Raw genomic sequence first — 15,791 nt, 5'->3', positions numbered from 1 at the left:
GCCTCTGGTTTAGAACCAACAGCTTTGAACCAGCATGATCTTGACTGGAGGTGCTCTGGATTGTCCATAACACTGACCAATAATCATCAATGTAGATTATCGTTTTTAGATAGTGCTGATATGGAGAAAATAGTAAAGCATGGCTTGTGTATAATCATTAGCATGTAGAGAGCAAGTCCGATATGCCACTGGCCTGGAGGAACAGTATTTCCCATAATTCTTTGCATTTCTATGTCTGCGCCTGAATCTCTGGATCCAGTTTGTACAAAAAATTCCTCTGGTCACTTTTTTTCTTCTAAAGAGGCAATACAGTAGGCAGATTTTGCTTAGAATGGGGCTTGAGTCCCTAGTCATATTGCTTTCGTTTGTTTTGTTTTTTTCTGTACTTGGGGGAGGGAGACCAGATTCCGAGTGTACAAAATAGGCTATTGAAGTTTACTTCCTTGCTTTCACTTTTAACAGGACTCAGGCTGCATTCAGAGCTGTCCCATGTGACTGTCCAAAGGCTGACGAGCAAGAAAAGATGGGGGGAAAGATGCTCTTCTCGTAAAATTAAATGATTAAAGTTTCCCCCGAAACAGGAGATAAGGATCTAACGGCCTCGCCCGGCTCGCAGGACAAACACGTCTCGGCAATGCTGTCAGCGCGCGGCGCGGTACAGTAAATGAAACGTAACCTTGGGGACCGTCCGCTCTTCGGCTCCGGCAGAGCTGAGAGCCCGCCGATTCCCCGCCGCGCGGATCTGAAAACGATGATGGCAGACGCGCGGCGAGATTTATGGGCTTTTCATCCCCGTGGGAGCGGCGCAATTAAGGGGCCGTTGTCGGAGATGATGAATGTGCGGATCGCGCGCGCGGTCGGAGGTGGAGGTGCCCCGAGGACGGGCGAGCCCGTCCCGGGTCCAAAGCTCTGCCGCCCTCTTCCTTAGTTACTCGCCCTGCTGTGCACCAGCTGTGAGGTCATTTGTCCCCCCCGCCCCCTCGCTCACCCCACTTCAAGAGCTTGATATCTTTTTGCAGCACATATGTTGTTCGTTGGGCTGGAGTAGTCAGCGTCTCTTTGACATTTCCTTGGAAAGTTTCAGATTTGTGGGCTCATAAATCCCGCTCTTCTTGCCCACATTGGTGCGGGACGATAGACAGGTAGACGGAATTTATGTGTGCGTCGCCCACTGCCGGCCTCTGCTCCCAGCCCCTCTGAGACTACGGTGCTGTTCCGTGTGATCCAGCTGTTTATTCTGTGTGCTTCGTAGAGCTTTCAGTCACCGGTCTTTTCCCCTATGAAATGCCGTGAGTCTTTAAAGCATTACGTTTGCAGCTCATTGCCACATAATCCATGCTGCGATTGCATGGTGGATTACAGAACGTCAATTCAGAAAATCTGGGATGTAAGGCATATACTGTAAGGTCCAGAATTATCGGCACCCTTGATGAAAATGAGGGGGAAAGGCTGTATGAAATAAGCAACACAGATAATTTGATATGTATTTATGCTGAAACATAATGGGAAACTATACAGAGATGTGCACAGGTTTGGGCACCCCTGATGAAATTACTTGCTGTCTTTACTGGCATTGACACATATTTGGTTCTCATGTTTAGAGACAAAGGAACAGACTCAAATGCAAATTCCATCCGTATCTATAATCAACTAGATCTTTTGGTAGCTTTCTTGTGCGTCAACTTATGAATCAAAATGGTCAAGAAACAGCAGAGCAGCCAATTTTACAATTACTTTTGCTCCCCTAAACTGGAGGGGGGGGGGGGGGAGCTATGTACGGTATAAAAAGGGTTGTAATTCCTACATGGATCCCCTAATATGGATTTATGTACCTAATTCAAATTAAAAGCATTGTCATATTTATTGAATCTGCTGGAGTACAGAGCCAAAACAACTAAAATCGTGTCACTGTCCCAATACTTTAGCTTTTATATATGCACACAGTCACTGGGGTGGGGATTTGCCCATGGGGTTCATCAAAAATTCTGGGAAAAGGCCAACAATAGATCTAAGACTCCCTGATCTCATTAAGTCATATCATGAGCTCTGTGTCCTTAATGCTCTGTTCCTCCAGTCAGAATACGTTTATGTTATTACTGTAACATCAGCTCAAACCCTAGGATTAAGCCCCGTCTGTCTGTTCGTGTTAATAAGCTGGCAAGATAGGACCAAATTATTTTGTAGTTCCAGGCCTGTTTGTTACACTTTTTATCTTGAATTTCCTTCAAAAGTTTGAGTATAGTGAATTCATATTTACATCTTTGAAACGTTTAAAATGCATGTAACCTTGCATCGTGGTGATATTTTCACATCGTAGATGTTTTTTCTAAATGGGACAGTCCTTGATGTGAGTCACACTGTGCAATTTAAACAGATGCAGGTCCACCTTGTGAGTAACTCCTCTATTCGTATATTTATTGTTGACATACTGGTCCTTTTCTCCACCATAGTCTCCTGTGCGAGATGAATGAAGTCACATCAAGAACATATGAAGATAAACATATGATCAGTCCAAGGCTGACAGGAAAATAACAGCCATTCATCAAACGTATGCTTCTTTCAGGGGTTGTCAGAGTAATATTGGAACGGTGTAACGCTCCTGATTAAGACTGTGAGCATGAGCTCCGGCTGCCAGACAAGCCGGGAGCTGTGTATGTTCAAGGGGCGCTCATCTGTAGTAAGGGCACTCAGTTGGTCCAAATAAAAAAACTGCATGACTGAATGATCTTTTGAAAGTTGCGACTAAAGAGAAATAGCCAATGTCATTACATTTTTCTGCTATCAGTTCTGCGCTATTTGCTTTGCAAAACCAGAAAAACTACAGTAAAACTCTCACATTTTCACAAAAGCCCTAAGTAGGGTTGCCAACATTTCAGTATTAGCTCGAATGTCCTGTTTTTTTTTTCAGCCAAAAATGGTTTGTCCCATATTTATGTATATCCTGCAAATTGTACCAGTGAATAGACACAGAGAAACAGGTGAAGAAAAAACAATTGTATCCATTTTAAGAACTGTGAAAAATGCATTGATTTGCCTTCCAATGATTGTGCTGTATCAGGACATCCATCTTCAGGTACTTATCGTTTAATGTGACATACTGTATTGCAGAATTTAAGCTATTGTTACTTTTATTACATCACACAATTACAGTTTTGATTTGGCTATTTCTGTTTGTCAAACATTAACTGGATGTAGCTTTCAAAACAGAATTCAAGCATGCAGAGAGGGCCATATAGGTGACCACTCATGCCCTGGCTTGGTTTATGGGACCCCTGTGTATTGGTTTTTCATTTATCATTTTAATTATTTTTTATTTTGGGGCCCATTTTGAAGATCTTGCCTAGGGCCCCACAGAGTCAGGAGTTGGTTCTGTGGACAGGCAGATTGTCGATAAGGATGCAGCCAAAAGAAAGAAAGAGAAAAAAAGTGTAAATAGTATAGGCTTAAAAGCATGTACATGTCCAACCAAGCACGTTGCCTGGATTTTAATTTCCCACCGAACAATCCAAAGTTTTGTCTTTTTTTACACGCAACCCTGTATCTCTGTGACAGCCTCATTAGGATTACAAAAGATACTTTTGCTTCAGAGGTAACAGTGAGTACAAACTAAAAACAGGAAACCTTTATGCTTCCAAGGTTATAGTACATGACATAAGGTTATTTCCTTAGAAAACATCTTCAGCCTTAAAGGAGAACAAAAAACAGCACTGTTTATTTTCAAAGATGGAATTTTATCTCATTACCCTGTAAAGGAGGTCTGTAAGACCATTTTAGGTGCTCAAGCTGGGTAAATATTCATTCATTTTGAATAAGGGCTGCAGTTAAAATATGTGCTGTGTGACATTGTTGATTTACTAATACACCAGAAGAGGTTTACCATGGGTGTGGAATCCGGTGATTCATTTTAAATTAAATCTGACTACTTTAAAACAGCTTTACAGCATTATTTATGTTGGACACTTTCCAGAAATAAGAACTGATGCTTACTGGTGTTCTCAAAGTGAATTATTATAACGATGATGCATGATTTTAGCTGAATTTCAGAAAAAAGAACATTGAAGTTTGCTGATGCCATCAAAATGGATTACTATGAAGCTTACTCATTTTGTAAACCTTGTTTCATAAACAAGGATATTGATGTTTGCTTGTGTCATGAAAATGGATTACTATAAACACTAAACTCTAAAGACATTCCCATACAGCATTTTAAAGAAAAAGATCTTAAAGACACAATGGCATAACACCCATTGACATGTTTAAAGGTTTATTCTCCAACAGAAGAGAAAGGATAACAACAGATTCCTGGTGGCCATTTTATTTTATTGGATTTCAGTATATTGAGTCCCTATTATATTTCAGTCTTAAAACAGGTTTTTTTAATGATCAATTCTTAAAATAGCATTTTTGTCTTTATCCAAAGTAGAAAGGCTGTTGTGCAATTTTAGAAAAAAATTTTGCTTCAGGAAAAGGAAGGTAAAATTGCATTACTTTTAACCATTTCCTAAATCATAGTTTTAAAAATAAACCAATATTACTTTCCTTTTCGTGAAGCCTACATATCCGTCATTGCTACATTCTTCCTTTAACTTTACCAAGGACCAAATGTGAACTTATACATGAGTTCCGGATTCTTCAGTTGGAAAATGAACTTAAATGGTTCCAGGTATACTTCCTTTCTGTGGCTCCTGAAACTATTAAAGTTCTTCTAATGGAATGGTGTTTTGCACTCTGTGAATGGCATTAATAGTAGATTATTTTACATTGAAAAGTTCCTCATTTCTGTCCGGGACAGAATATTCGAAGGAGCAGATCCTTACTTTTGGGCTATGCTTTTTGCTCTCAGCCTTCTTTAGAACATAAAAGCACTTTTAAAAAATACATATCACACTTCTACATACACCTCTACCACTGTAACATCTTGACCCCCAAAAAACACGTAATAAATACTGCATAGGAAAACTGAACTAGTTTACAGGCCCAAACTACTCCTAAAACACGTCTTTTAAAAATAATATACTGTACAAGGTTTGTCGGGTTTTCGTGGAAAGTAATGCTCATGGTGTCATCTGTCAGACCAGAGAAGCATCCAATTCTAATGTTCTCTTTGTTGTCCACTAGGTGGAGCTGTGACCTTCTGAAGATTTAATGGAATTCATGTTCAGAATTTTATGTTTAAAGACTTTTTTTTTTTAATTTACTTTTGCCTCTTGATTTTAAGGTGCATGCTTACCTATAAGCAGGCGTACATTTTAAAATTTGTATAGCTTCTGCATAATGCTGCTGTATTCAAATGCCCAGAATATCCACCTTCCCTCACACAATCCAATGTAAAACACTCAAATTTCATGTTGATTGTAAAGTGGTAAAAGTTCTATGAAATGTTAAACCTTTCCAAGAGCCACATTATTTTTATTTCAATATCTTGATCTTTTGAAATTTGTTTGATTTGTTTACATTTTTCTAGAAAAAACGTTCTGGTTTGTTTCAATTATGCACCTCGTTAGATAGATCGAGCTACTTCATTAGAAAAAATATTGATGAAGAAGTCATTTATTTCTCACATAAATAACCACACAAAGGACAACAAAAAAGCTATTTTCAGTTATGAATAGACCTTCACCAGGGTATGTAGGACATGCACACACAGTTACATGGTCCCATAACACCTGCCCCAAGATGCATTTACATACACACAGGTACAGTAAATATTATAATGGCTACGATACTTTGGGTCTGCTACACTACTGCTTCCCCACTACGCAGTAAATTAGCGTTTATTCAGTAGTTGGGCAAGATGAATGTGTGAATGTATAATGGGCAGGTGTGCTAAAGGTGTCCACTGTCTTTGCAGTATACCAGAGGTCAGAGGTCAGTCACCATGAAACTGCTCTGGATCCTGGTGCTCAGCCTGCTGTTGGCAGGACAGTTGAGCTTTACTCAGGAGTTGGATTCGCAAGAGGCAAGAGAAGGGGCACAAAAACCGCGCAGTGCATATTATAATGGCTACAATGCTTTGGCTCTGCTACACTACTTCTTGTGCTTTAACTTGATAGCAGTCTGGCAGGGACATGGTTGGTCTGAGCCTCTGCCTGGGAGAACCACAGATACTGCAGCCCTGATAGGGACTGATAGGGCATTCGATGACCACAGACGTCACCAAGCTGCAAATCCATTTGGGCAGGGATAAATTTAGCACTGGCAATGATAAGAGGCGAAAGCTTCGGATGCCCCGCAAGGACAGTTGCTACCCATCAGTGATTTGCTCCAGACCGAGGGCTGGTATCCTCTGCCACTGGACACTGGACACTACAACGATGGGCAGGTAAGCATGTCCCTCTCTCTATTCACTTTGGGCTCTCTGTTCGGGGCTCTTCCCCAGAAGTAGCCTGTAGGATGTATAGGCCCGATCACAAGGGAATAATATGGGATACTTTTTTTTTTTAAGAGACAGTAAAAAATGTTAGGAACAGGAATTCAGTGTCTGGATTTCTGGCATTTGCCATTCACATGTGATTTGGTTGCATGGTGACATTCCTCTGGATTGAAAACTCAAAATGCTTTATCTTTTCTGGATCTCAGTTAAGGGTGCTCTTTTGAAAGGATAATTATTTCTATTTTACTATTAGTAAATGTTATGACCAAAACAGAATGATAATGGCTGCATCTCTACTGCTTCCCATGGAATTGAGTCTCCTTCATTTTACTTCAGAACTCATTAAGCAATGCGGAGGAGTTGACAGCAGTCACCCGTTTAAAAAAAGCTTAATGTTAGCTTAATGAGCTGCCCTGGGTCTTAATCCAAGGCCTGGGAGTGGGAGTGGATGGGGGTGTGAACTCAACTATTTCAGAGAGCCTCGGGAGATCGTATGTAACTCTGTACAATGTCACTTAAAATGTTTATAGTACTTCCAGAGCAGCCTGTAGTTCTGTAGTTCTTTTGGAAAAGACGAACAGAAAATCGCCGTAATTCACATATGTACAATATGTACCATATGAGCAATAGAACAAGCTTGTAATGGGACAGAGACAGAGAGACCATTTTGCAGCCTCCCTAAATTAATACAGATGCTTTTGTTTTTGTTTTACTTAGCACCTGATCAAAATGCAATGTGTATTATCTCTGTCAAGAAAGAGCATCCATATTTAGTGGTGTTTGTTTTTCTTGTTGCTTCCGAGTGCAGTTTATTACAACAACTACTCTCTGGGTACTTGATGACCACAGCAGTCCTTGATTTTGATATCAGCCCTCAAATCTTATAGTTAAAGTGATGCAAGATGGAAATTGTAATGTTTACTGAGTAGTGGGGAAAGATGTATGTGTGATTGTAGAATGTGCAGGTGTTCTAACGGTGTCCACTGTCCTTGCAGTACCAGAGATCAGCGATCAGTCACCATGAAACTGCTCTGGATCCTGGTGCTCAGCCTGCTGTTGGCAGGACAGCTGGCCTTTACTCAGGATATTGACTTGGACTTGGAAGACATGGGAAAAGAGGTTCCAAAACCAGAAGAGCCTGTGGCACCTGCCAGTAAGCCAGACGACAAGCAGGCCTGCAGCATGTGTATGGGAGGGGTGCCAGGCACCCCAGGGCACAGCGGGTCCCCGGGGAGAGATGGCAGAGACGGGCGCGATGGCCGCGACGGGGAAAACGGCAAACCTGGTAAGACGGTTTTGACCTCCCGTTTCATTTAACCAGGGCAGAGGTCTGAAAGCCTCTTCACGCGACTGTGTGTCTGCAGGTGAACCGGGGGCAAAGGGAGAGCAGGGCGCCAAAGGTGACGTCGGCCCGCGGGGGCCTACAGGCTTCCCGGGCATCCCTGGGGCGAAAGGCAGTCGGGGCGACAGCACCCATGGCCTCCGCTCGGCCTTCAGCGTGGGCCTGACCAGCCGCGCGTCCGCCGCCAACGTGCCCATCCGCTTCAACAAGCCCTTCTACAACGAGCAGCGTCACTACGACGACACCAGCGGAAAGTTCCGCTGCGTCTACCCCGGCGTCTACTTCTTCACCTACCACCTGACCATCTACCCCAAGGACACCCGGGTCAGCCTGTACAGGAACGGCAAGGCGGTCATGTTCACCTACGACCAGTTCCAGGAGAACAACCTGGACCAGGCCTCCGGCTCCATCATACTGCGCCTGGAGGCCAGGGACGAGGTCTACCTGCAGGTGTACGGAGAGGAGGAGCACGGCGAGATCTACGCCGACAACACCAACGACTCCACGTTCTCCGGCTTCCTCCTGTACTCCGATGACCCGGCGAGCAGCTAGAGGAGCTGAGCATGACGGAGCACAGTGGCGGTGGTCTCAGTCATGGTCGAATTGTGCCATACTGGACTTTCCAACAATTTGCAAACAGTCCTTTTTTAGTCCTTTTAACATAGCATAGGTTTATTGTTTTTCATCCACCACGTACTATTTTGTAAGTGCTATATATTAAGTTGATTAAATTATTTTAAATGGTACAGGAAATTACATATTTTAATCTGATACCGAAGGAGATTGCTTAGGACACTCCAAGGACACACTGTTGGTTGGCTTTGACAAGCTTTATAAATAAAGATTTATAAATGCTTGACGCATCCAACTAAGTTAACTAAACTGAAATCTGTCTTTCAGTGGATGAAGTAGTGCTGTAGCCAGGGTATGCTCAGCTAGCTGCTTTTGCCCTCATGCCAAACCAAGCCCCTATGTTGGAGTGCCCAGACCCAAGCAGGCCTTTCAACCATCTGCTGGCCACTATTCAACTTTCCAGTTGTTCCATTGCATATTCCATTTTCTATCAGTGCATTTATTTATATTTTAATAACCAAGGTCATGGAGTACCTACTCCACCATGAGATTCTAATTATGCTAGTTGTCGCCAAATAAATTGGCTCTGCAGATAAAGGAGTTATTGCTTCTGATCATAAAATACAGCCGTGTTCTGTTATTTTAAGCAGCTGTCCTAATAGCTGTATCCGTATGTGTCCAAAGACTCATAAATAAAGCAGCAATTTGTTATTAGTGACAGCAGAGTGACACCATTCAATCATCTGTTTGGGAAAAAGTAGAAATGAGTGATGACTGTAGGTTGCGTAGTTGGATCAGTCATCTGTTTAGGGTATATACACAGTGCCATCTGCACATAGGAAAACAAATAATCAACCACTCTTTCTCTTGTCATGTTGATGCTGCATTTACAATTTACAATTTAAGATTGTTCAACAGATGTTTCATGAGCATTTTTTGCAATGGAGTCAAAAAAACGAATTTTAAAAAAAGTTCAACCCTTGGAAAATAGAGTGATAGTAAAAATATATTTAAAAAGTGATTTTTAAGATTTGTTTATTAACCTTTATGTATACATGGGTAGGTTGACCGAGCCTGCTTGCTCTTTACAGAAACACCCTGTCAATGCCCCCCCAAGTAGCCAAACCTGCATGTCTTTGGATAGAGACTGAAAAGGAATATAATCTTAAGATGGTACTGAAAAACAAGTAAAAAGACATGTAAATAAATGAAATTTCAAAGAACGAATCAATGACATTTTAATATGTTATAAATGGACTGATAAATAATTTCAGGCTCGGCCAGGTACTCTGAATATGTCATCCCATGTGCCCCCACACCATTTAGAATTTAGATCTCTCTCTGTGCAAGTAGCAAGGTGCAGGGCTTTGAATGTAACCATGCTCTCACAATGCAAATTTATATCATTGTTGAAGCAAGAGACATGTTTCAATAAAACATTGTTGTTAAATGTGTTTATTGTGTATTTTATCTTTAAAACTTCAAGTGAAATGTTTTCTGTTACATTGTTCTGATTACAACAAGTATATGTATGTATGTATGTATGTATTGTATATATAATATGTGTTGGAAAACTGTGTTTCTAAATATTTTTTAAGATCTCATTTTTTACAGATATACTGTACAGTATGTGTTCTTGTTTTAAAAGGAAATCTTCAAAGAAGGAAATCTTGAAAGAAATCTTAGATTGCAATTGAAGTTGCATGTTATTCCTTTGTTAAACATTAAGGGGCAGCAAAGTTCAGCTTTTTTGAAACAAAACGCACTTTCTGGGGAAAAAACTCCTTTCACAGAACACCGGCTTGTTTCCCCCCATAGACTCTTTTAAGATTTTCAAGGTTCACTTTCAGGAACATAACATGGACAAACTGCCCATCAGATTAATAACTGGAATGGAAATGACTGAAACATGCAAGCAGATCTATTTAAAGTATCATATATTATGTTAAATGCACTTTTTTTATTTGTTTAACTCGTGTACAGTCCTCTGCTGTTTCATCTTGTCATCCGAAACTGCTATTGCTCCCCTATGAATTCAGCCAGTATGTTGCCAAGCCAGGCTATTTGACACCAGTTGCTTCGTAGCGTAGCGTGCCAGGGTTCTGATGAGCCACAGCAACTGTTGTTTGCCCCATGCAAAATCAAGCCTTAGCATCTGCCAACCTCAAGATTAGGCAGCATGTTCATTCTTGCCCCATAGCCAGACCTATTTGTGAGTTTGCAAGCTTGGTTTCATGCTTCAGCCACATTTTAATTCTTTAATTCATCTTTTCCTTTCACCTGCAGAAAAACACAGGATTCAAATGCTTTCATGTAATGTTTCACCCACGCAGTTTCATGCTCACAACCATAAATCATTTTCTGTGTACACAGAGGCAAGTTGATTTTAACAGATGTAAGTTTGATTGAAATAAATATTGATACAACTTGCTATAGTGAAGAAAATTAGAGCTAAATCTTCTTCCAAATGTGATTTCGATATGCTGAGGTACAAATTTTAGCTAGCTGTAAATTTTTGGGATTATTTATCCGCAGGTCAGCGCAGCTCCAGATGCCCCAAAAGTGCAAAGAATGGACAGAATTTACAAGACAGCACCTACAATTACTGCAAATGTTTCCAAAAGCTTTTACACATACATGCTCAGTGAGGAAAGGTAGTCATTAGGACTCCTGGCTCGGGCTTTAAACTTTAAAACTGTCAGCACCTGAACAATTGTGGTAACGCTCAGCACTTCTCCAGACTCGCTCCAAGTGGTCGGGGGCTGCAAAGTGCCGACGGCTAAAGGTATTCGCTAGTCTGCACTTTCTTTCTTCCTGTCTTATAGAAGTACTCAAGCATTCCAGTACCAGACTGAAACAATTCTTTTGATATGCTCTTTCAAATTTTCAGTTTCTCTTGTCTTACTTCACTGTATTCTGCAACAGTGCTAGCAACGTTTTTAACAAACCTTCTGTTGTATCAGAAAAGCTAAGCACCTTTTGACAATGTGAACAGCAATAAATGCATTAGCAGTGTGTTGGTATTGAATTTAGTCTGAACGTGCATCTACCAGCCTGCCAAAGGGTGTTTCCTGACTTTTGTTGGTTACGTAGCACCGTATAGCACTCAAATCTCAGCAAATCAGAATCATGGTCTTTGTTTAGTCATTTAGTTTGGTCGTGTTCAGTGTTGATTCGCAGAGCCTGTATTGCATGCTCCTTCCTCTGTGGTTGAGAAACCAGCGGGGAATTGCTTTCTGTAGACAGAATGAACACATCTGTCCCTGCTGCGTGTGTGATTATCATACACACACATATAGCAGTTGGCATATTGACCATAAAGAGATGTGAATGTGTACAGTAAGGAGCTGTTGTCTGGCTGCAAGTCCCTTTGACTTTCAGAAGGACCTGTTCTTAGAGTGCGGTCCCCTATCACAGCCCTCTTGTTGGCCTAACTCAGAATCTCTGCTGCATTCAAAAGCAGGCCTTTCAATCCAGAGGAAATAAGATTTTACTGCCTTTAGTTTCAACCTAAAATATATTTTTTTATTTTAATTAGCTGTATTGTGAAATTGAGTTCCTCAGCCAAAAACCACACATTCAACTAATGCATTATTTATAATGAATTGGGAAGGAGAAATACCACAACAATGTGAAAAAAACAGAAGGCTGAACTAAATATCTTGTGAATGCTGATGACCACAAGCACATATTGTTAAATTTTTTATCAACTGTCTACCATTGGAATAAATAGACATGAATACAGAGTTGGGCCTGTATGACTCATGTACTTTCATGAATGGGTCACCTTTACTGGGTATTTTTATCTACATATGTTATCTACACTGATGTCTAAAATATTGAAGGAAACTTCCTGTTGTTAAATTTGTAAGTAGGACTCCAGCCGCAGGTCCTGGAAGAGAGTAAACCCCCACCCTGCATTTAGAGTACCTGTGAAGGAAGCCACATGGTTTTCAGACTAAAAAAAACAGAGATCAATTTCATCATAAAAGCTAAAGCATGGTAAAATATCTGCGGTCATGCTAAAAGTCCCTAAATCGTTTGGGACTACCTTTTAAAGATGGGTTACATACAGAAAAATGTTAGAAACCAACTTTTCGGTTTTTGATGCTTTATGCATTTATTGTAGTAGATGCTGTAATGGCACTCATTTTAAAATGTTCTGCAAAAGTATGCATATAATGTTAATAGAAACAAACTGATTTTGCAATACATAGCATTCCTTGTATTTTATATTTTGTCTTACAAATGCACAGACACACGTTTTCATGTTTTTAGGTGAAAACTACATAGGCTGAAGAAGAGGACCCATGAACACTTCATTTTAAAGAAGAAACATAAAATAATAACTTTTTTCAAAGCTTTTTATTCATAACATTTAAAAAGGGAAAAAAATGTATATTATTAACAACAAACAAACAAAGGTTTTTGAGGTTTGTAAGTACACATTTTAAGCAAAAGCCTAGAGGACAACATTAAATATTAGTGAGGAAGGGATCCATAACAATAAAAATTAAATGGACGACATACCGCTGAGGAAAATGCAATTCCAGGTTAAACTATATTCAAGTATGCTACCCCTAATTAAAAAATCACAAGAATGCAAAGGCTCATAACTACAGACATTGGGTTTTAAAAAAACACAAGGCCAAACAGGTTTCACGTGGTCTTCTCTTTGGCCAAAGAACCTATGAGAATGTTCATTGTGTGGCTATTTTCCACACATATCAGGCAGCAATGGAGTGAACTTCATGTACTGTGACCAAGTGAATCAGATTCACTGATGCAGACGCCCCACACCCCATCTCCCCTCAACCTGCTGCTTTTGCAGCACAGGACCGTGGTACAGACGAGACTGGCCAGGTTTTCATTTTGATCCATGTGTGTGTGCGCATGTGTGTGTGTGGGTGTGTGTGATCTGTGTGTTGCGTGCATCTTGCACATATTACAGCATTCCTACTTTTTTCCTTAGTGTGTTCTTATTTTTTCTTGTAACCTCCAGAAAAGGAGTCGTATCTGCCATACTGGTCCGCATATCCTCTAAGGAAGTCTTCAAAGCTAGGGACGGCGTGGTCCTGGGCCACATAGCTAGCATAGGGGTCGCCCTGCCCGCTCTGGTAGGGGTCGAACCCGGGAGCCTCCTGGAGGGGCTCCTCCTGGCGGACGGGCTCATCCTTGGACTCTTCCTCCACCTGGTCTTCCTGGGGCGCCTCCTCTGCCGTGGGGGTGGCGGCGGCCTCGGGTTCGGCGCGCCGCAGGCGGCAGTTGTAGTCGTACTCTGGGTCGCAGTCGGGGTGGGGCTCGATCACGCCGTCCTTGGCCGGTTTGTTGGCCTCGGGTGCGCTTAAGGCCTGGGGGGCAAACCTCCCACAGGTGGGGTCGTAGGGGTGGCAGTCAGGGTCGTCGGAGGCGGGGGCTTCCGGGGCTTTGCTCTCACCCTTGGAGGTTGGCGGGAAGCAGCCCTCGTCGTAGAACAGGTAGCAGTCATAGCCTTCCTTAGTCTTGCCCTTGAAGCCCAAGCGAGGGCGGGTCTGGTCCTGGGGCAGGGGTGGAGGCGGCTTCAGAAGGGCGGCAGCGGGCCCGATGAGGCAATAGGGGTCGTAGCGAGGGTCGCAGGCGAGGTTCATGGCAGGCTCTTCCTTGGGGGTGTACTCTAAGACGGGCCTGGTGATACCAGCCAGCTTGGTGGCAGTGAGGGGGTTGCAGTTGTCGTCAAAGAGCGGGTTGCAGACCTGCTCTTTGGGGGCCTCCTCGGACTCCGCGGTTTGAGGGGCCGGGGCCGGCGCGCCCGGCTTGCAGAAGGGGTCAAAGTCCGGGTCGCAGGTCGGGTACAGGTGGTAGAGTCCCGACGGGGCCTTCTGCACCAGAGTGGGTTTGCAGTAGGGGTTCTTGGTTGGGTCGCAGCCCAGGTGCGCGTAGGAGGGGGCGGGGCCAGCAGCCGGCCTGTAGCCATACGCGGCGCGCAGGTGATACTGCAGGCACTCGACGTCAGAAGGGTTGCAGATGCGCAGAAGCTCACCCCGCTGTTCGGCCGACAGGAAGGGTTCGAGAACCGGGGCGTAGTAGTAACCCAGGGGGGCTTTGCCAGGCAGGGGTAACAGGGGAGCTAGAATGGGGGATGGACCTTTGACTGGGGCTGGGGCTGGGGGCTGTGAGGCTGGGGTGGGAAGCTTGGCGGCCACCATTCTGGCAAAAAGGCAATAGGGGTCTGTGAACGGGTCACAGACAGTCTTCAATGGAGCCGGCTTGGGCATAACAACCTTAGCCTTGGGTTTGCTGGTTTGCTCAGCAAGGCATTCTGGGTCATCTGAGTCGGCACACAGCTTGTAGATCTCCCCCAGGTGCTGGAGGTAGTGGTTGAAGGAGGGGCCGCCCTCCTCCACCCGATGTTTGTTCTGCAGGTAATTGAGGTAAATGCGGTCGAGATCCTCCACCTGGTGACAAAAGGAACACAGTCCAGCAAGCATTAGCACCAAAAAAAAGGAATTTTGTTTATTTGTTTTTTGGAACATCAGTGTGGGGCACCCTCTGCAATTCTATACATCAATTAGTATTGGTATTTCATATAGCACCATTTACAAACAGGTAGTTACACAGTGCTTCACATTAAACATTTTACAGACATAATCAAAAATCCTGAAAAAGACACAAGAACCAAAGCTGGAAAACCTAGAAAATTATTTCCCAACACTGTCATGAAACAAGCTCCTTTATTTGTACACCTTCATCAGGGCAGATCACAGTAGTCTAGCTTATTATTTATTTGTCCACATATAGAAGAACAAACTGAAGCGGCAACAGTAATTAATCCATGGCAGTATGATGAGCTGTGTGTCTAAATACAAGTTACCCAGCACTGGCCCTCTGGGTTAAATGGTGCTTGAGTTTCACCATTTAACCAGTACAACAGAGACTACTGTGAAATAATTTAATTACTCTCGTGGACTCGTGGACTAAACAAGCTGTTTTCCTGGCTCTTGAATACACTGAACCAAATAAATGCCTGAAAATATCATCATATCATATTCCATGCAAGACACATCTTGAGATCCCTGGATTACTGACTCGGACATTAGGAGGTCTGTGGACTGTGGCGGTGGTGTGATGTACTCACCCCCTCCTGGTTCCCAGTGTTCATAAAGAATTTGTACCAGGTCCAGAAGTCTGGGAGCCGCCTGTGCCAGCTGACGTCCCTCCTGTTCCGGGTCAGTTTCTTCAAGGCAGACGGACTGGCAGCCTTCTCCTCTGGTGCTGCATCTCCCACTGGAACCCACAGCAAAAGGCATGTTCACAGGGACACTCCCTTCATTTCACATGTGGGGCCCGAGATCATCATGGATGGTAGGCACTCCAACGGTCCATTGGCTTTGTATTTCAAATACACATTTTCGTGATGACAACTTAAACACACTAATGTTTTTTGAGTACTTGTGGGTTTTAAGTAACAAAACGTGATTGTATTAATACAGCAAGTCCTTCTAACATCTTAACAAATCATTAAAG

At 42.8% G+C, this 15,791-nt stretch overlaps 2 protein-coding genes across 4 annotated transcripts in view; one reads left to right on the top strand and one right to left on the bottom strand.

Annotated features, from left to right (window-relative positions):
- The first annotated feature begins 6,125 nt into the window (after window positions 1-6,125).
- adipoqa (adiponectin, C1Q and collagen domain containing, a) lies at window positions 6,126-9,169 on the top strand. Its single transcript, XM_064338832.1, has 3 exons — window positions 6,126-6,322; window positions 7,369-7,658; window positions 7,738-9,169. Exons 1-3 carry the CDS (start codon window positions 6,141-6,143, stop codon window positions 8,265-8,267), a joined length of 1,002 nt encoding a protein of 333 aa, XP_064194902.1. The 5' UTR covers window positions 6,126-6,140; the 3' UTR covers window positions 8,268-9,169.
- Window positions 9,170-12,382: 3,213 nt separating this feature from the next.
- and2 (actinodin2) overlaps window positions 12,383-15,791 on the bottom strand; it is a 4,711-nt gene continuing 1,302 nt past the window's right edge. For all 3 annotated transcript variants that reach the window (XM_064338786.1, XM_064338785.1, XM_064338787.1), the window contains 2 exons: window positions 15,403-15,551; window positions 12,383-14,722 (listed from right to left, as the gene is read on the bottom strand). In XM_064338786.1, the coding sequence (XP_064194856.1) occupies window positions 13,268-14,722; window positions 15,403-15,551 (1,604 nt within the window). In that variant the 3' untranslated portion in view covers window positions 12,383-13,267. The remainder of the gene's footprint in view (window positions 14,723-15,402; window positions 15,552-15,791) is intronic.

The sequence above is a fragment of the Anguilla rostrata genome, chromosome 6, assembly GCF_018555375.3.
Source record: "Anguilla rostrata isolate EN2019 chromosome 6, ASM1855537v3, whole genome shotgun sequence".
Taxonomy (NCBI): Eukaryota; Metazoa; Chordata; class Actinopteri; order Anguilliformes; family Anguillidae; genus Anguilla; species Anguilla rostrata.
Note: the sequence above shows the minus strand (reverse complement) of the source record. Positions and strands in the feature narration are given on the sequence as shown.